This window comes from Muntiacus reevesi, chromosome X, assembly GCF_963930625.1.
Source record: "Muntiacus reevesi chromosome X, mMunRee1.1, whole genome shotgun sequence".
In the NCBI taxonomy this organism is placed as follows: domain Eukaryota; kingdom Metazoa; phylum Chordata; class Mammalia; order Artiodactyla; family Cervidae; genus Muntiacus; species Muntiacus reevesi.
Window position 1 is genome coordinate 7,068,332 of NC_089271.1, and position 19,833 is coordinate 7,088,164.

The 19,833-nt window shown below is 52.4% G+C and overlaps 1 protein-coding gene across 3 annotated transcripts in view; it reads left to right on the forward strand.

Annotated features, from left to right (window-relative positions):
• The window catches only part of TBL1X (transducin beta like 1 X-linked), a 244,451-nt gene that overhangs the window by 219,920 nt on the left and 4,698 nt on the right, over positions 1-19,833 (forward strand). For all 3 annotated transcript variants that reach the window (XM_065915107.1, XM_065915109.1, XM_065915108.1), the window contains 8 exons: positions 2,613-2,745; positions 4,896-5,037; positions 6,608-6,671; positions 6,795-6,892; positions 8,538-8,598; positions 13,181-13,302; positions 17,230-17,304; positions 17,737-17,864. In XM_065915107.1, coding sequence (XP_065771179.1) covers positions 2,613-2,745; positions 4,896-5,037; positions 6,608-6,671; positions 6,795-6,892; positions 8,538-8,598; positions 13,181-13,302; positions 17,230-17,304; positions 17,737-17,864 — 823 coding nt within the window. The remainder of the gene's footprint in view (positions 1-2,612; positions 2,746-4,895; positions 5,038-6,607; positions 6,672-6,794; positions 6,893-8,537; positions 8,599-13,180; positions 13,303-17,229; positions 17,305-17,736; positions 17,865-19,833) is intronic.

Genomic DNA, 19,833 nt, shown 5'->3' on the forward strand with positions numbered 1-19,833 from the left:
CTCCTGTGCAAGTATGCTAAGTCGCTTCCATTGTGTCTGCCTCTTTCGTGACCCCCGTGGACACTCGCCCGCCAGGCTCCTCTGTCCATGGGATGCTCCAGGCAAGAATACTGGGGTATGTGTAGCCATTCCCTTCTCCAGGGGATCTTCCCGACCCAGGGATCGGACCTGCGTCTCCTGCATTATTAGTAGGCGGGTTCTTTACCATCTGACCCACCAGAGAAGCCCAGAGAACCTCCTGCCTACAAATTCAGAGACAGCTTCAAGGAAGTTCTACGTTCAGAGTGTGCGTGTGTGTGTGTGCCTGTGAGTGTCTGCCAGTGCGAGTATGTTCTTCCCTGTTTTGAACGCGCCTTCCCTCCGAGCAGCTGTGCACCCCTGAGGAGGCAGCTTGTCATCTCTGGACCGAGCCTCTCCCCACTGGAGTCGGGACGTGGCTCCACCCCTGTGCAGAGAGAAGGGCCAGGCTGCCATGCAGGACGGCTTCAAGAACTGTCTCTGTGCAGTGTCAAATCAAATGACCTTCCAATAATCAGTGTTCACACGATTTGCAAGGATGGGGGGCCAGGAAAGGAGAAGAAAAGATAACGTGGCTTGTGCCCGCACGTCACTCATGGGCTGGCCAACTCCCCTGGGCTCTCTCTGTCAAGGTGCTCAAAGTAAAACAGGAAAAAGGTGGACGTCCTTGCTTGCTTCAGCCACCAGCCCAGAAGGTGAACGTCCCTGTTTTCCTCACCTTCCACCCCAGAAAGGAAGCATAATTGGTGAGCTTTGAGAAATCTACTTACCTACTACTGTGACAGAAATCTTGCAAACTTTTAAACTGAACCGTGTCTTTTGGTCTAAAACCCCAAGGGAGCGTAGCCTCATGGAGACAGGCACACAGCTTAAGTTGCACTGGAAGCTTCTGGCTCCTCCTTCATTTGAAGGGGCCTCTGCAGTGGGGTTCCTTTCCACCTGAGGGCTGGCCACCACCCCCATCAACCTCCCCCCGACAGACATACACACACATGCAACGTCCACTGGTTTCCAACTTCCATTCTGTCCCACCTGCTCTTGTTAAAAGGCAGCTGCAGCCAGACTTACAGCGTCTGAAGTTAGACCTCATCCTTACCTTCAAGAACCTTCTTTCGTGCGCCGCATAGAAGGGAAAAAAATGAGTCCACTTTTCATGACTTTGCTGGGTGCTCCCATGGTAAATTAAAGAATCTGCCCGCAGTGCAGGAGACTCAGGGTCACCCCTGGGTGGGGAAGATCCCCTGGAGGAGGATATGGCAACCCACTCCAGTATTCTGGCCTGGGGAAATTCCATGGACCGAGGAGCCTGGTGGACTACAGTCCATGGGGGTCGCAAAGAGTCGGGCATGACTGAGCAACTTAACACTACATCATGATCCAGGATGAGCCTCTTCTGGGTGGCATCCACCATGACTTGTCGCCACCACCCTCTCACAACTTGGAGTCCCCGTTGGGTCATCTGGGGTGTGGCTGCATGGCTTCAAGTGCCTGGAACACACTTGGCTCCAGTAGGAAAACAGCATTTGAGTCCCAAGACCATGAGGGTGTTTGCAGGCCGAGGGGTTGTGGGTGGTGAGCCTTCTGGAAGAAGGATGGTGTGTCCACATGGGAGCTCCGTAGGTAAGCAGGTGACACCTCAGGAAGGTGTCTTTATAAAATCACTTGTCCCGTCAACAGGAAGGAACTTTGGCTGAAAATACTTTATCTGCATCCTAATTATTCCCGGCGTCACTTGAATTGTAACTTGCATTCGAGCAGCAACGTTTGCAACTGACTTGTTCTTCAGTTGCTAAGTTGTTCAACAGTAAAGATCTCGTCTGCCGATGCAAGAGACGTTTAAGAGATGCAGGTTCGATCCCTGGGCTGGGAAGATCCCCTGGAGGAGGAAACAGCAACCCACTCCAGTATTTTTGCCTGGAGAATCCCCATGGACAGAGAAAGCGGGTCACAAAGAGTCCGACGTGACTTAGGGACTAAACAACACCAACACACCTTACGTTCTAGGCGTAACCAAAGAGTGAGATAGCCTTTGGTATTCAGAAACCCCTAATTTCACTCGTGTTGCTGTTCATTCATTGGTGTCTGACTGTTTGAGACCCCAAGGGCTGTAGCACGCTCGTGTTCCTTGTCCATCACCATCTCCCAGAGTTTGCTCAAACTCATGTCCATTGTGTCGATGACGGCATGCAACCATCGCATCCTCTGTCGTCTCCTTCTCCTCATTGACTTCTTAGGAAAATGTAACAGAGTATGCTTCTTTTTACTGTAGAAATAAAAGAGAGAGAAGGAACCTTCAAAGTCTGCTCAAGAGACAGCTGTCTGTAGTTTGTGTCCAGTCTCATTCCCGTTGTTATTACCTATGAGCCTGGCCCTAGTTAGAAAGAATAAACGCCGGCTGTTACTCCCCTATCAGATTGGGAGGCTGTGAGGAAGTGTGGCCTCACAGAAGGTTACACAGAGGCCGTCACCTGGTTATAACTGTCACAAGTGACCTGACATCACAGCGGAGGAAGTTGTCCGTAAAGCTCACGTGCCCTGGGAGGGATGGGTTTCTTTGGTGTCAGACACGTGTCCTGTCCTGTTCCCCTCGACAGATAATCATTCAAAACCAATGGAAATCGACGGAGACGTGGAGATCCCGCCCAGCAAGGCCACCGTCCTTCGGGGCCATGAGTCCGAGGTGTTCATTTGTGCCTGGAACCCTGTCAGTGACCTCTTGGCTTCAGGGTAAGGGGTCAGGCTGGGGGTGCCCGGGGTCCAGGTGTTCAAGTCCTACAGGGTCAGGTGGGGGTGTGCCTGGGGTCCAGGTGTCTGAATCCTCCAGGGTCAGGCTGGGGGGGCCCGGAGTCCAGGTGTCCAAGTTCTCCAGTGTCAGAGTTGAGGGGTGCCCAGGGTCCAGGTGTCCGAGTCCTCCAGGGTCAGGGTTGGGGTGTGCCCAGGCTCCAGGTGTCCGAGTCCTCCAGGGTCAGGGTTGGGGTGTGCCCGGGGTTGAGGTGTCCATGTTCTCCAGGGTTAGCTTTGGGGGCGCCCAGGGTCCAGGTGTCCAAGTCCTCTAGGGTTAGCTTTGGGGGGTGTCTGGGGTCCAGGTGTTCAAGTCCTCCAGGGTTAGGTTTCGGGGGTGCCCGGGGTCCAGGTGTCCGAGTCCTCCCGGGTTAGGTTTGGGGCATGCCCGGGGTCCAGGTATCCCAGTTCTCCAGGGTCAGGTTGGGGAGTTCCCGGGGTCTGGGTGTCCAAGTCCTCCTGGGTCAGGTGGGGAGTTCCTGGGATCTGGGTGTCCGAGTCCTATAGGATCAGATGGGGGGAGCCTGAGGTCTGGGTGTCCGAGTCCTCCAGGGTCAGGTCGGGCGGTGCCCAGGGTCCAGGTGGTCAAATCCTCCAAGGTCAGGGTAGGGGGCGCCACGGGGCAGGTTGGGAGGTGCCCGGGGTCCAGGTGTCCGGGTTTTCCAGGGTCAGGTCAGGGTGCCCGGGGTCCAGGTGTCTGAGTCCTCCAGGATCAGGTTTGGGGTGTCCGGTGTCCAGGTGTCCGAGTCCTCCAGGGTTAGGCTTGGGGTGTTCCCGGGGTCTGGGTGTCCAAGTCCTCCAGGGTCAGCCTGGGGGCTGCCTGGGATCCGGGTGTCCGAGTCCTATAGGGTCAGATGGGGGGAGCCTGAGGTCTGGGTGTCCGAGTCCTCCAGGGTCAGGTTGGGGGGTACCCGGGGTCCAGATGTCCAAGTCCTCCAGGGTCAGGTTGGGGGTTGCCCAGGGTCCAGGTGTCCAAGTCCTCCACGGTTAGGTTTGGGGTGTGCCCGGGATCCAGGTGTCCGAGTCCAGGATCAGGTTGGGGGGGTGCCTGGGCTCCAGGTGTCCGAGTCCTCCAGGGTCAGGTTGGGGAGTGCCCAGGGTCCAGGTGTCCAAGCCCTCCAGGGTCAGCCTGGGGGCTGCCTGGGGTCCAGGTGTCCCAGTCCTCCAGGGTCAGGTTGGGGAGTTCCCGGGGTCTGGATGTCCAAGTCCTCCTGGGTCAGGTGGACAGTTCCTAGGATCCGGGTATCTGAGTCCTGTAGGGTCAGGTGGGGGGAGCCTGAGGTCTGGGTGTCCGAGTCCTCCAGGGTCAGGTAGCGGGGTGCCCGGGATCCAGGTGTCCGAGTGCTGCAGGGTCCAGGTTTTCAAATCCTCCAGGGTCAGGTTGAGGGGGACCCAGCGTCTGGATATCCAAGTCTTCTAGGGTCAGGTCAGTGTGCCCGGGCTCCAGGTGTCCGAGTCTTCCAAGGTCAGGTTGGGAGGTGCCCAGGGTCCAGGTGTCTGATCCTACAGGCTCGGGTCAGGGTGTCTGGGGTCCAGGTGTCTGAGTCCTCCAGGATGTGGTGGGGGGGGCGCCCAGGGTCAGGGTGTCCGAGTCCTCCAGGGTCAGGTTTGGGATGCTTGGGATTCAGGTGTCCGAGTCCTCCAGGGTCAGGTTTGGGCTGCCTGGGGTCCAGATGTCCCAGTCCTCCAGGGTCAGGTTTGGGCTGCCCGGGTTCCAGGTGTCCGAGACCTCCAGGGTAAGCTAAGGGGTGCCCGGGGTTCGGCTGTCCGAGTCCTTCCTCCTGGGACAGACACTCCCTTCCTACGTCATGTGCAGCATCTTCCTAGAGCGTACAGAGGAGGGCTTTGAGTGGGGGGACCTCTTGGGGTGTCTAAGACTGTGCAAAAGTCCTTATTCAGCTGTTTTCTCAGCCACGTGGAAAGCTATGCACAGACATTTAAAATGATTAAGGGCACCTACGGCTGGAAAGATAAAACCCCTGTGATTTTTTTTTTGAGCAACGTTGTAAAGGCGGGGAGACCCACCGTGCGACAAGCGGCGGTGGGCGGTGCTTGCTCTGGGACCGGGCGCTGAGTGCCGGGTTGTCCTTGCGCAGGTCCGGAGACTCGACTGCAAGGATATGGAACCTGAACGAAAACAGCAACGGCGGCTCCACGCAGCTGGTGCTGCGGCACTGTATCCGGGAGGGGGGCCACGACGTCCCCAGCAACAAAGACGTCACCTCGCTGGACTGGAACGTAAGCCGCCTCCCTCCCGGACGCCGTCAGGGAGACCTGTGCGGCCCCTGTGGCCTCAGCAAGGGCTGTGGCATCGGATGGAGCTGGGGCGGACCCCAGGAAGCGGGGGACGGGATTGTGGGTCAGCCCACCCGGGGGTCTGGGTGGGTCCCCCACCCCACTCCACACCCCGCTTTCTGAGTGCTGCTCCTGAGGTTGTCCGCATCGGCAGACCGCCAGCCGCATGGTGTTCAGTAAGCTCCATGTCGACAGGAGCAGTCTGGTGGCTTTATCGGGGAGCCTGTTATGTGGGGGTACCCTGTGAGGTGTACCCAGGGAAAAGCTGACTTCCCACCCGAGCCTCAGCATCTGTGCCCGGACATACACACAGCTCTCCAGCATCCTTTCACTTTTTCTTTATCACGGTTTTTTTTGTTGTTGTTTTGGACTATACAGTTTATTTATTTTTTTTTTCTGTTTTCCATTTAATTTATTTATTTTAATTGGACCCTAATTACTTTACAATATTGTAGTGGTTTTTGCCATACATTGACATGAATCAGCCATGGGTGTACATGTGTCTCCCATCCTGATCCCCACTCCCACCTCCCTCCCCACCCCATCCCTCTGGGTCATCCCAGTGCACCAGCCCCGAGCACCCTGTCTCATGCATCCATCCTGGACTGGCGATCTGTTTCACATATGATAATATACATGTTTCACTGCTATTCTCTCAGATCATCCCACCCTCGCCCTCTCCCACAGAGTCCAAAAGTCTGTTCTGTACATCTGTGTCTCTTTTGCTGTCTCACATATAGGGTCATCGTTACCATCTTTCTAAATTCCATATATATATATATATATGCGTTAGTATACTGTATTGATGTTTTTCTTTCTGGCTTACTTCACTCTGTATAATAGGCTCCAGTTTCATCCACCTCATTAGAACTGACTCAAATGCATTCTTTTTTAATAGCTGAGTAATATTCCATGGTGTATATGTACCACAGCTTCCTTATCCATTCATCTGCCGGGGGATATCTAGGTTGCTTCCGTGTCCTGGCTATTATAAACAGTGCTGTGATGAACATTGGGGTACACGTGTCTCTTTCAGATCTGGTTTCCTCGGTGTGTATGCCCAGCAGTGGGATTGCGGGGTCATATGGCAGTTCTGTTTCCAGTTTTTTACGGACTCTCCACACTGTTCTCCATAGCGGCTGCACTAGTTTGCATTCCCACCAACAGTTTATTGCGTTCCTGTATGTCCTGTCATTTCATCACAGACTCTTCTCTTGTCAAAGTGTCTGCAGCTGTTTCTCAAAGCTCGCCTAGGTCCCCCAGAGTCACATAGTAACTTTCGAATGGTGTCTTGTTGGTGTCGTCAATGGTGATGGGTGCGCTGTGTTTGGCTTGCCCCCTGGCTTGTGCTATTTTGGGGTGGGGGAAGTCTGGGACCTTCCTGGTGGTCCAGGGGTCAGGAGCCTGCCCCTCTATTGCAGGGGCCGTGAGTTCGACCCCTGCTCGGGGAATGCAGGTCCCGCGTGCAGCCTCTAATAAATAGTCTGTGTTGGTGTGTGTTTCTGGCCCACAGAGCGACGGGACGCTGTTGGCTACGGGTTCCTATGATGGTTTTGCCAGAATATGGACAGAGGATGGTAAGTCGTCCTGGCCCCGCCTCCCTCGCGTTAGGGTTGGAGGAGGCGGTGCTCTGAATTGTCATCCTCGGGGGTTACAGACCTGGCGGGTCTCAGAAGTCACCCTGCTTTCTTTCTTACCAGGTAACCTGGCCAGCACCTTGGGCCAACATAAAGGCCCCATCTTCGCCTTGAAGTGGAACAAGAAGGGGAATTACATTTTGAGTGCTGGAGTAGACAAAGTGAGTGTTTGCGTAAGATACACTGCTTTTTCATCTCTGTTTATAGTCTCTCGGGAAACATCACGGTTTCTTGGGATTCTGAAAATTCTGCCTCCCCTTCAGAAATCAAAGGGGCCTTGTTTAGGTTTTGTGAGCTTCTGTGTTTTTGATCTTCTGGAATTCTAGAAGCCTCTGAGTGATAGACTGTCTCCCGTGATGAATCAACTATGGCAGGAGTAATAGCAATGTTCTTGAAACTGATATATTCTCAGGGAGGAAATTTAAGTTAGGGACACTGGCTTTGACCCTCAGTGAACTAAAATCCTATAAACCACACAGTGGAGCAGGGGATAAGACTGTGAATTGGTCTAGAGCTTCCCCGGTGGCGCTAGCGGTAAAGAACCCGCCTGCCGGTGCAGGAGACTTATAAACGACATGGGTTCGATCCCTGCATCGGGAAGATACCCTGGAGGAAGGCATGGCAACCCATTCCAGAGTTCTTGCCTGGAGAATCCCATGCACAGAGAAGCCTGGTGGACTTACAGTCCATGGGGGTCACAGAGAGTCAGACACAGCTGAATTGACTTAGCGCTGGAGCTGGCCTGAAGTCCTTCAGACACACTCAACGCTGTCAGTATTTCTCCAGGAACGTTAACGCAGTTGATAGAAAAAGAATCCTTCGTAAAGGAAGATCTTTGTTAAAATGTCATTGACAGGGAGGTGTCAAGTTTCCAGTTTGGCTGAAAATTCCAGTTGAGAATTAATTCCAAATGTTTGCATCGAGCTGCCTCCAGCTTCTTCCCCAAGTGTCTCCCCAACACTATAATGTGTTCATAAGCATTCATGACTTCCTTTGTCTTCTGGGGTTGGAGATCCTTTTTTTTTCTCTCCTTAATATGGGGTGGGGGGGAAATCATATCTGATACTACCTTTTGGGGCAATTTTCCAGTTGTAAACCTGCAGAATAATACCCCAAAAGGCGGTATTAGATATGCATTTTTCCCGCGCCAATAGTTTTTCATGTTTAGGAATTCCCTGGTGGGTCCGGTGCTTAAGACTCTGCTTTCTGGTGCAGAGGGCCACACGTTCGATCCATGGCTGGGGAAGCTTAAAGATCTCACGTCTTTGGAACCAAAAATCTTTTCATTTAAGAAGGAAAAGTTTTTTTTTTTTTTTTTTAAATGATAGGTTTTCAAGTTTGAAGATATAGATGGGGTTCCCACCAAAATTGGTAGTTTCCTGCATATCAGTTACGGCTGCCGTTGTCCGGAGGAGTATAATGAGCAGACACGTGGGGCTGAGTTCATAAGGGTGATGTCTGGGTGATTTAAGTCTGTAAGACACACCCTGGATTCCAAAGAGCGGGCGAAAAAGACGCAGGCCACGTGATACGAACATATTGATTCACATTGAAGTGACAACATTTTCACCGTACTAGAGTGAAATAAACTATATATTGTGAAAATCAGTTTTACTGGTTTCTTTCTTTCTTTCTTTTTTAATTTTTTACCGTGTCTGCTAGAAATTTTTTAAGTTGACCAGTGCTGGTTTAGAAAAAACGAGGGGCTCGCTGTGTTCTTGTGTGTGATAAGTTTTTCAGGAGAAAACGTTGTGGGAGGAACCGATATTTAAATATTTTATTTATTTATTTTTTTGCGGAGCACAGACAACCATAATCTGGGATGCTCACACAGGAGAAGCCAAACAACAGTTTCCATTTCATTCCGGTGAGTATTTTCGTATTTTTCCTTTTCTTTTTTTTTTTCCTGTTTTATTTTTCTTGTTTTTAATTCAGAAATAAGAATTCAGAGTCCTGAGACGGGTCTCTTAAAGTAAGGGTGAATGCTCGGAAGAAGGCATGCCTCAAGGGCAGTGCTGAGCGTGCGGGGTGGACGTTTGCTGATACATCGGGCGGCCCCGAGGTGATGTGTTGGCAGATATCCGAGGGTCTCTCCTGCTAGGCAGACCTGGGTTCCTGGTGATGCTCAGACCCACAGGGCTGGCCCCCAGGGCTCCCCAAGCCCAAGTGCGATCCACCTCAGTACCTGGGAGGGGTCCACGCAGGCAGGGAGGGGTGTGGTTCTGCAGGAGCAGGCTGAGAGGAGAGGTTCCCCGCAGGGCCCTCGACACGACTGTGCCAAAGGCGCGCGGTCGTTCGTTCCCCCCGGGCTCGGCCGGCAGAGCCCCGGAGGCACTCGTGCATACCTCGCGTCCCGGAGAGGCAGTCAGCCCGTGCGTTCCGCGGCTGTGCTTGGGGATACCACGTTGCACACGTCTCGGGGGGTGTTGATGAAGGTGGGAGTCGCTGAGCCTTTTGTAGGATGACATTTCCCCACCAGGAGGTGGGCAGGGCTCCAAGGGCAGGGAGCTTGGTGGCCCAACCTGTGAGCGGGTGTGTCTTGGTGTGTGTGTGTGTGTGTGTGTCTGCGTGTGTCTTGTGACGGGGCAGAGCCCTGCCAAGGTTCTGATTCCCGGTGCGTAGCACCAGTATGCTCCCGTGATGGGGGCGGATGTCTGTAACACACACAGCTTCTGATTTTTTCAGAGAGTCATGTGCCCAAGATAAACTCGAAAGAGTTTCCATCTTGAGGACTCGTGTATTGGCTCTTTCAGCAGGTTGTAAATTTTCCCCAGAGCATTCCCAAGGTCCCAGGCTTTCTATCCCGTGGACCGTGTGTCTCTTCTGTCCTCAGGGAGCTTCTGACCTGGGGTGTTGCTGCCCACGAGATCGACCCATATCCCGTCGCTGGGTCGGCTCTGGGTGTCATTTCCTCTTGCTTTTTAAGCGTGAAGCGGTTAGGTAGACCCTGTCCAAGATGGAAGGGGAGGGAGCGTGCTTTTGTTCAAGCTGGAGGGACAGCCGTCCTCAGCATGCGATGCGTTGATCTCAGCAGCTGCCTTGCCTCTCCAGAGGTGTTGTCCGTGAAGGCCTGGTCGGGGTGTCCTCGGTCAGCAGGAAGCGTTAGGCCTCAGAGCCTAACAGTGTTCCACCGCTCAGCATTGAGAGAGAACAGGTTTAAAACAAGTGCAGAGGCTTTCCTGATGGCTCAGACAGTAAAGAATCTGCGTGCAGTGCAGGAGACCCAGGTTCAATCCCTGGGCCAGGAAGGTTCCCTGGAGGAGCACATGGCAACCCTCTCCTGTATTCTTGCCTGGAGAATCCCATGGACAAAAGAGCCTGGTGGGCTACAGTCCATGGGGTCACAAAGAGTCAAAACTGAGGGTCTGATTTTTTTTTTTTTACAGTTTTCTGCCACTCAGCCATGAGAAGGAATAGATTACCAATAGACTGTTTTAAAAAAAATTTTTTGATAGACTGTTGATGATACTGTCCAAGCCATGAGGGTCAAATCTCAGCTCAGATAGGACCTAACTAGTGGCTCAGATTGTAAAGAATCTGTGTGCAATGTAGGAGACCCAGGTTTGATTCCTGGGTTGGGAAGATTCCCCTGGAGAAGGAAATGGCAGCCTGCTCCAGTGTTCCTGCCTGGAAAATTCCATGGACAGAGGAGCCTGGTCGGCTGTACAGTCCATGGGGCCGCAAAGAGTCAGACATAGCTGAGTGATTCGTAAGATGGGTAATACCCAATGGCTTGGATAGGTCTCAAGGGGGTTCTGCAGTTTGGAAAAAAAATAATAAAGTTAGACTCCCAAGTATTAAATGCTGGGTGACATACCATTTATATCTCAGTCCAGGGAGGGGATGGTGGGCCAATAACATGGCCCAAGGGAGGTCCTGGTGGTGTTGGAACACGCTTGTGGCTCTTGACCGCAGTGGTGGTTACACGGATTGGCCCTTGAGATCATCCACCATCTCCCAGAGTTTGCTCAAACTCATGTTCATCGAGTCAGTGATGCCGTCCAACCATCTCATCCTCTGTCGTCCCCTTCTCCTCCTGCCTTCAGTCTTTCCCAGCATCAGGGTCTTTTCCGGTGAGTCAGTCCTTCCCATCAGGCAACCAGAAGTATTGCAGCTTCAGCTTCAGTCCTTCCAGTGAATATTCAGGGTTGATTTCCCTTTGGATTGACTGGTTTGATCTCCTGGCTGTCCAGAGGACTCTCAAGAGTCTTCTCCAGCACCACAGTTCCAAGGCATCAAATCTGTAACCTTTTCTCAATTAAAAATTAAAAGGAGAAGGCAAAGTGAAGCTTGCCTGTACCTGGATCAGTGCTGATGGTCAAACGTCATCAGCCAAGTATGAGCAGGGAGGTCACGACCTGCTCGAACAGCTGAGCCCTGGATCATGACTAATGGGGGGAGGGCAGGGTCCCAGCAGCAGCGCGGACGCAGAACGACGACCCCAGGCAGCTGAGTACACAGCGTCCTCCATTTAGATGGCCGGGGCTCAGCACACGTTAGATTTTATGGCCAGGTGCCGCTCACCATCCCTGGAACCGCGTGCCAAATTGTCACCTTTCCAAGCGTATTAATTGCACACCCGAAGGCACAGACCGGCCTGGGAAATCTGTGACTTGGCTCACGCGTGCGGTGTGAAAAACAAGGGCAGCTGCGGGCTTTGCTTCCTCGCTCCCTGGATGGTCCCGCTGAGCGGATCCGGCTCCTTCATTCTGTCGGGCGCCTGTGGCACATTGAGCAAGAGCCGTGGATCTGTGCTGAACCCCGCCTTCGTGGGTTGTTGCCTCTCCGTGAAACGCTCCCGCCCCAGGCTCTGTGAGGGGATGGGGCTAGATGTGGAAGCTGATGGGGTCCGTCCTGCAGTTCTGGAAGGCAGGAGGGTGGACGGGGTGCACCTCTGGTTTGAGGTTAAGAACGGAGGCTTCCCTGATGGTCTGGTGGTTAAGAGTCTGCCTTTGCAAGGCAGGACATGGGTTCAGTCCCTGACCCGGGAAGATACCGTCTGCAACAGAGCAAGTAAACGCGTGCCCTCCAGCTACTGAGTCTGTGCTCCCGGACAAGAGAAGCCGCTCAATGAGGAGCCCCGCACACCTCAGCTAGAGAGTCACCCACACAGCAACCAAGGCCCAACACAGCCAGTAATTGTTGTTCAGTCACTCAGACGCGTCCGACTCTTTGTGACCCCATGGACCGCAGCACGCCAGGCCTCCCTGTCCATCACCAGCTCCCGGAGTTTGCTCAGACTCTTGTCCATCGAGTCGGTGATGCCATCCAACCATCTCATCCTCTGTCGTCCCCTTCCCCTCCCGCCTTCAATCTTTACCAGCATCAGGGTCTTTTCCAGTGAGTCAGCTCTTTGCATCAGGTGGCCAAAGTATATTTTAAAAATTAATAAATATGTGTTGAAGGCTAAGGATTTGAGGGGATCATCCAATTTATCATGACCTGGGTGAGCTGAATTCTTGTCCTACGTCAGTGCTGCCTTACATGTAAGAAACACACATGAGATAAGGTTGGGTATTGATCAGTTGATGAAGATCTGAGCAGAGGCTTGCAGGACTTAAACCCTCCTTTTCCATAGAAGCAGGGACGTGTCTGGAGATAACGAGGGGTGCTGAGTCGTCTCCTGGGGAGGATGGCCTAAGGGAAGAGGGCCGTCACATCCCCCAAACCTTCACAGAGGTCTTAAAGCCAGCGGCCCCTGAGAAAGGCCCAAGACCTAGAGACGGTGTCCATCCTGAGGCCACCTGTCTCCCCTCAGGTGTCCTTGTCAACTCAGCATCTTCAAGCTGTGCAACGCAGTCACAGGTTGTGGGGCATTTCTTTTCAACACGGACACCTTGAACATGGGGCTTCCCTGGTGGCTCAGATGGTGAAGAATCTGCCTGCCGTGCAGAAGACCTGAGTTCCGTCCCTGGATCAGGGAAGATCCCCTGGAGAAGAGAATAGCAACCCACTCCAGCATTCGTGCCTGGAGAATCCCATGGATGGAGGAGCCTGGTGGGCTACAGTCCACGGGTTCCAAAGAGTCGGATATAACTCAGCGAGAGGCTCACGCTTGTTGGACTTACGCTGTGAAGTCTTTTTCAGATCCACCACCCAGCCCGGTGGTGTTCCTGGGAGCAGCAAGGTGCTTCTCCCCTCCCGTCCCATCTGCACCAGGGGAGCGAGACGCTGTGTGCTCAGGGCGCCCCAAGCGTCACTTTGGGTGATGCTTTCAGGGTGGGGGGGGTCTCTCTCTGGAGCCATCTGGTCATCCTTGCAAGTATAAACGACAGACCTCAGGGTCTGTGACGGACGGAGGCCGTGTTGGCACGGCGCGCGTTGCTTCGTCACATCGTCAGATTTCTCAGCTCTGCTGCTGCTCCTTCTGAGTCAGCTGAGGTCTGCACACCTGCTGAGCGCCCGTGTCGTCCCCTCTCCCCCCCTCCGACCCCTTGGCCTCTCCGCAGCCCCTGCTCTCGACGTGGACTGGCAGAACAACACTACCTTTGCCTCCTGCAGCACGGACATGTGCATTCACGTCTGCAGACTCGGCTGCGACCGCCCCGTCAAAACGTTCCAGGGACACACGGTGAGTGTGTCCTCACTCTGGGGCCTCGGGTTCACGAGAGGTGTGTGGGGAGCGGGGAAACCAGCTAGTCTCTGCCTGGGATGAAAAGCCCACTTACTGTGACTGCTGACTCATTCTCCTACGGCCGCCTCGGGGCTATTGTAGCTACCTCTGATGGTCAGCTATCCACCTGGGTTGGCAGTGTTTTTTTCTTTTTTAGTTATCTGGTATAAACCAGGTGTTGGATTTTGCAGGAAAGACTTTAAAGTACCTATTATAAAAATGTCTGAGGACATAAAGGGGTGGTGGTGGGGGAAGTGAGTAGCAATTTGACTCTTAAACTCAGCTTTGAAATAACTTACTGGTTTCATACTGGTTTCTAGGTAAATTCATTTGGCTTCCATCTTATATGTGACTTATTTTCCCCCCTTGGAGAAATATGGCTGAGGGTGGCTGGTTGTATAGGGCGTAGGACTGTGCACTTTCTATCAAGGAGGAAGGAGAAAAGGAAATATGCCTGAAACCTGGGGTGGTGCTTGCTTATCCAAGGTGAATGCAAGCAGGCTTCTTGCAGAGACAACAGGGCGCTCCTGCCCCCTGCTGGAAGGTTGTGTTAGTTCAGTTCCGTCGCTCAGTCTTGTCCGACTCTTTGCGACCCCCGCTGGACTGCAGCATGCCGCCTCCCCATCCATCACCAACTCCCGGAGCTGGCTCAAACTCATGTCCATCGAGTCAGTGATGCCATCCAACCATCTCATCCTCTGTCGACCCCTTCTCCTCCCACCTTGTCTTTCTCAGCATCTGGGTCATTTCAAGTGAGTCAGCTCCTCGCACCAGGTGGCCAAAGGACTGGAGCTTTATCTTCAGCATCAGTCCTTCCAAAGAATATTCAGGGCTGATTTAGGCCTGTAGGATGGACTGGCTGGATCTCCTTGCAGTTCAAGGGACTCTCAAGAGTCTTCGCCAACACCCCAGTTCAAAAGCGTCTGCTCAATTTTCTTGATAGTCCAACTCTCCCATCCATATATGACTACTGGAAAAACCGTAACTTTGACTAGACGGACATTTGTCAGTAAAGTAATATCTCTGCTTTTTAATATGCTGTCTAGGTTGGTCATAACTTTCCTTCCAAGGAGTAAGCGTCTTTTAATTTCATGGCTGCAATCACCATCTGCAGTGATTTTGGAGCCCCCCAAAATAGACTGCCACTGTTTCCACTGTTTCCCCATCTATTTGCCATGAAGTGCTGGGACCGGATGCCATGATCTTGGTGTTCTGAATGTTGGATCTTTAGCCAACTTTTTCACTCTCCTATTTCACTTTCATCAAGAGGCTCGTTAGTTCTTCTTCACTTTCTGCCATAAGGGTGCTGTCATCTGCATATCTGAGGTTATTGATATTTCTCCTGGCAATCTTGATTCCAGCTGGTGCTTCTTCCAGCCCGGCGTTCCTCATGATGTACTCTGCATATAAGTTAAATAAGCAGGGGGACAATATACAGCCTTGATGTACTCCTTTCCCTGTTTAGAGCCAGTCTGTTGTTCCATGTCCCGTTCTAACTGTTGCTTCCTAATCTGCATATAGATTTCTCCAGAGGTAGGTCAGGTGGTCTGATGTTACCATCTCTTAAGAATTTTCCAGAGTTTGCTGTGGTCCACACAGTCAAAGACTTTGGCATAGTCAATAAAGAAGTAGATGTTTTTCTGGAAGTCTCTTGCTTTTTTGATGATCCAGCAGATGTTGGCAATTTGATCTCTGGTTCCTCTGCCTTTTCTAAATCCAGCTTAAACATCTGGAAGTTCACGGTTCGTGTACTGTTGAAGCCTGGCTGGAGAATTTTGAGCATTACGTTCCTAGCGTGTGAGATGGGTGCAATTGTGCAGTAGTTTGAACATTCTTTGGCATTGCCTTTCTTTGGGATTGGAATGAAAACTGACCTTTTCCAGTCCTGTGGCCACTGCTGAGATTTCCAGGTTTGCTGGCATATTAAGTGCAGCACTTTCACAGCATCATGTTTGGGATCTAAAATAGCTCAACTGGAATTCCATCACTTCCACTAACCTTGTTTGTAGTGATGCTCCCTAAAGCCCACTTGACTTCACATTCCAGAATGTCTGCCTCTAGGTTGGTGATCACACCACCATGATTATTTGGGTGATGAAGACTTTTCTTATATAGTTCTTCTGTGTATTCTTGCCACCTCTTCTTCATATCTTCTGCTCCTGTACGGACCATACCACTTCTGTCCTTTATTGAGCCCATGTTTGCCTGAAATATTCCCTTGGTATTTCTAATATTCTTGAAGAGATCTCTAGTCTTTCCCATTCTATTGTTTTCCTCTTTCTTTGCATTGATCGCTGAGGAAGATTTTTTTGATATTCTTTGGAACTCTGCATTCAAATTGTGTTACAGGTCCCAAGCTTTTTGCAGTGAGGACAGAGCGCTCCTGGCCCCTGCTGGACGCTTGTGCTTACCACTCCCTGGCTTTCTGCATAGCACAGAACAGAGCATTCCTGCCCCCTGCTGAACGCTTGTGCTTACTACTCCCGGGCTTTTTCCATAGAAGACAGAGCGCTCCTGCCCCCTGTGGGACGCTTGTGTTTACTATTCCCAGGCTTTTGGCAGAGAAGACAGAGTGCTCCTGCCCCCTGCTGGAGGCTTCTGATTACTACTCCAGGGCTTTTTGCATAGAAGACAGAGCAATCCTGCCCCCTGCTGGCCGCTTGTCCTTACTACTCCCAGGCGTTTTTCGGGGAGAACAGAGCGCTCCTGCCCCCTGCTGGCCACTTGTCCTTACTACTCCCAGGCGTTTTTCAGGGAGAACAGAGCACTCCTGCCCCCTACTGGAACCTTGTGCTTACTACTCCCAGGCGTTTTTTCTGCAAGAACGGAGCACTCCTGCCCCCTGCTGGACGCTTGGGCTTACTACTCCCAGGCTTTTTGCAGAGAAGGCAGAGCACTCCTGCCCCCTGCTGGAAGTTTGTGTTTAGTACTCCCAGGCTTTTTGCATGGAAGACAGAGCGCTCCTGCCCCCTGCTGGACGCTTGTGCTTACTACTCCAGGGCTTTTTGAATAGAAGACAGTGCGCTCCTGGCTGCTGCTGGACGTTTGTGCTTAATACTCCCAGACTTTTTCATAGAAGACAGGACGCTCCTGCCCCTGCTGGACGCTTGTGCTTACTACTCCAGGGCTTTTTGAATAGAAGACAGAGCGATCCTGCCCCCTGCTGGACGCTTGTGTTTACTACTCCCAGGCTTCTTGCAGAGAAGGCAGAGCACTCCTGCCCCCTACTGGAAGCTTGTGCTTACTACTCCCAGGCGTTTTGTCAGCAAGACCAGAGCGCTCCTGCCCCCTGCTGGATGCTTGTGTTTACTACTCCCAGGCTTCTTGCAGAGAAGGCAGAGCACTCCTGCCCCCTACTGGAAGCTTGTGCTTACTACTCCCAGGCGTTTTGTCAGCAAGACCAGAGCGCTCCTGCCCCCTGCTGGACGCTTGGGCTTACTACTCCCAGGCTTCTTGCAGAGAAGGCAGAGCACTCCTGCCCCCTACTGGAAGCTTGTGCTTACTACTCCCAGGTGGTTTTTCTGCAAGAACGGAGCACTCCTGCCCCCTGCTGGACGCTTGGGCTTACTACTCCCAGGCTTTTTGCAGAGAAGGCAGAGCACTCCTGCCCCCTGCTGGAAACTTGTGTTTAGTACTCCCAGGCTTTTTGCATGGAAGACAGAGCACTCCTGCCCCCTGCTGGACGCTTGTGTTTACTACTCCCAGGCTTTTTGCAGAGAAGGCAGAGCCCTCCTGCCCCCTGCTGGAAGCTTGTGTTTAGTACTCCCAGGCTTTTTGCTTAGCAGACAGAGCGCTCCTGCCCCCTGATGGAAACTTGTGTTTACTACTCCCAGGCCTTCATTTCTTTCCTTTTTTTTTTTTTTTAAACTTTTGACTCTCTTGCAGAATGAGGTCAACGCCATCAAATGGGATCCTTCTGGCATGTTGCTAGCCTCCTGTTCTGATGACATGACATTGAAGGTAAGACTGGTGTGACCCTAGGTGACCCTTCAGTGACCGTCTTCAGTCCCAGTGCTGCTCCTGCAGCTGACCGTTGTGTCATGAGCTCCCTTGCTGTCTCTGTCGTCTTTTCTCTTTGCAAACGGCGTGCCGCTTGCACCGGCAGTGAAGCCCTGTTTATTGGCTGCAGTCCCTCAGAGCCTCCTTCCATTCCCGAGGCCTTCCTCCCATCCAAGAACTAACTAGACCCAACAGGACCCTGCCTAGCTTCTGAGACCAGACCAGGGTCATATGGACTGCCCGCCCCCCCGGCCCCGGCCCCCGGCCTTTCTTACGGGCGCCCCATGGTGGTCAGCGGATGCCTCTGCCTGTGAAGCACCTGCCATTGTCAGCCGCCCACCCCCCGGTGGGAGAATCAGCCTTTCCTCACCACGATCCCGTTGTACTCCCTAGATCTGGAGTATGAAGCAGGACACGTGTGTCCACGACCTTCAGGCGCACAGCAAAGAGATATACACCATCAAGTGGAGTCCCACCGGTCCGGCCACCAGCAACCCCAACTCCAGCATCATGCTGGCAAGGTAATGGACAGACAGCCCGCACCCGTCTCAGTTCCGAAAGCTCCCTTGATCACTGAGGCTGTGCCAGCCACACAGCCGGTAAAAGTCACTCATGTCCACAAGAGACCACGAGATGCTGTCAGGGATCTTGCAAACATGTTTATGCCCTCAGATGCTAAAGAGTCTGCCTATAATGCAGGAGACTTGGGTCCGATCCCTGGGTTGGGAAGTTTCCCCTGGAGAAGGAAATGGCAACCCACTCCAGTATTTTTGCCTGGAGAATCCCATGGACAGAGGGGCCTGACAGGCTACAATCTGTGGGGTCACAGAGAGTTGGACACGACTGAGCAACTCACACTCAAAGTTACTTAGAAACTAACTGAAACGGAGAGACCGCTCACTGTGAAAGGGCTATGAGATAGAAGTTATCACGTCATGGCTAACTTGAGATGAGGATGCTTTTAACCTTGAGACTGGAGGGAGGAATCACTTAACTCCAGTAGCCCAGCACTTTGCTTTGATGAAGCTTTTTACTACAACTGAAAAAAGGAAACAGTTTAGCTTGGACCTTGTGCTTGGTTGGGCTTCCCTGATAGCTCAGTTGGTAAAGAATCTGCCTGCAATGCAGGAGACCCTGGTTCGATTCCTGGGTCAGGAAGATCCCCTGGAGAAGGGAAAGGCTATCAACTTGAGTATTCTGGCCTGGAGAATCCCATGGACTGTATAGTCCATGGGGTCACAAAGAGTCAGACCCGACTGAGCGACTTTAACTTCGGGCTTGGTTTACTTGGCCCAACTTGGCTGCAGCTGGGAAGAATGTTGAATGGTGATGAAAGGTCCCCCAGCCGATACCAGATCCAGTCTAACTGTTCATCCTGGCTGTCCCTGGCTTTTTTGGCACCAGGGACCAGTTTTATGGAAAATCACTTTCCCAAGGTTTCAGGATGACTCAAGCGCACTACATTTATTGTGCCCTTTATTTCTGTTATGATTGCATCTGTTTGGCCTTGGATCATCAGGCATTGGAACCCAGAGGATGGGGACCCCTGGTATATGCAGTCAACCCCCTTAGACACCAGCATCGGAGGCAGAGGACTAGCCAGTCAGTGATACGCCAGAAGGGAGCAGAGTGGTTAGACGTTCACAAAAGCTCATCACTGAGGCTGCGTTCTGCAGTCTTGTGTGTTCTGGTCCTTGTCCGACCTCACACGGGATACAATGTTGCCCTCCCAATAGGATATTTTAGTAAGAACCTTGAGAAACACAAGCTAAAGATATTCCAAGTGAAGGAAGGATACACTGAGGCTTCTGGAAACCATGATCCCACAAAGCGTGGGTGTGTCTGCTCTGGGAGAGACAGGACTTGGGAGGAAGCAGTAATGGGTTTTTTTCTGCGTAGTTGCAGAGAATGGGGTGGAGGGGAGAAGTGGCCAGTGGCCCAGCCCTGCTGTAAGTGAGGGGAAGCCCCCCTCCCCTTTTCTTTGTCCCATAACAGTGGGATGAGCAGTCTGTTAACTGAAAGTGCCTGACCCAAGGCCATCTCTCAGAAAATGCAGAAAGGAATTGTTGCATCAGCTGAAAAGCTGATCCAGAAAAACATGAGAGATATTATTCTCTTATTGCAAGTCACTGTCCTGAAATCCACTTAAAGGTCTAAGAACAAAAACAGTATCTTGTTTTGTTTTGTTTTGTTTCTGAATCACATGGTACCCATGCCCGGTGTAAGTGAGCCTTCTAGACAACCAAGCATAAAGGGATGGATGTAAGTCCCAGAAGAGGAAGAAATGCTGGGTGAAACAGCTTTGTGGTGGGTGGGCTTCCCAGGTGGCGCTAGTGGTCAAGAAGCCGCCTGCCAAGTGCTGAAGATGTAAGAGACATGGGTTCAATCCCTGGGTCAGGAAGACTCCCTGGAGGAGGGCATGGCAACCCACTGCAGTGTTCTTGCCGGGAGAATCCCATGGACAGAGGAGCCTGGCGGGCTGCAGTCCAT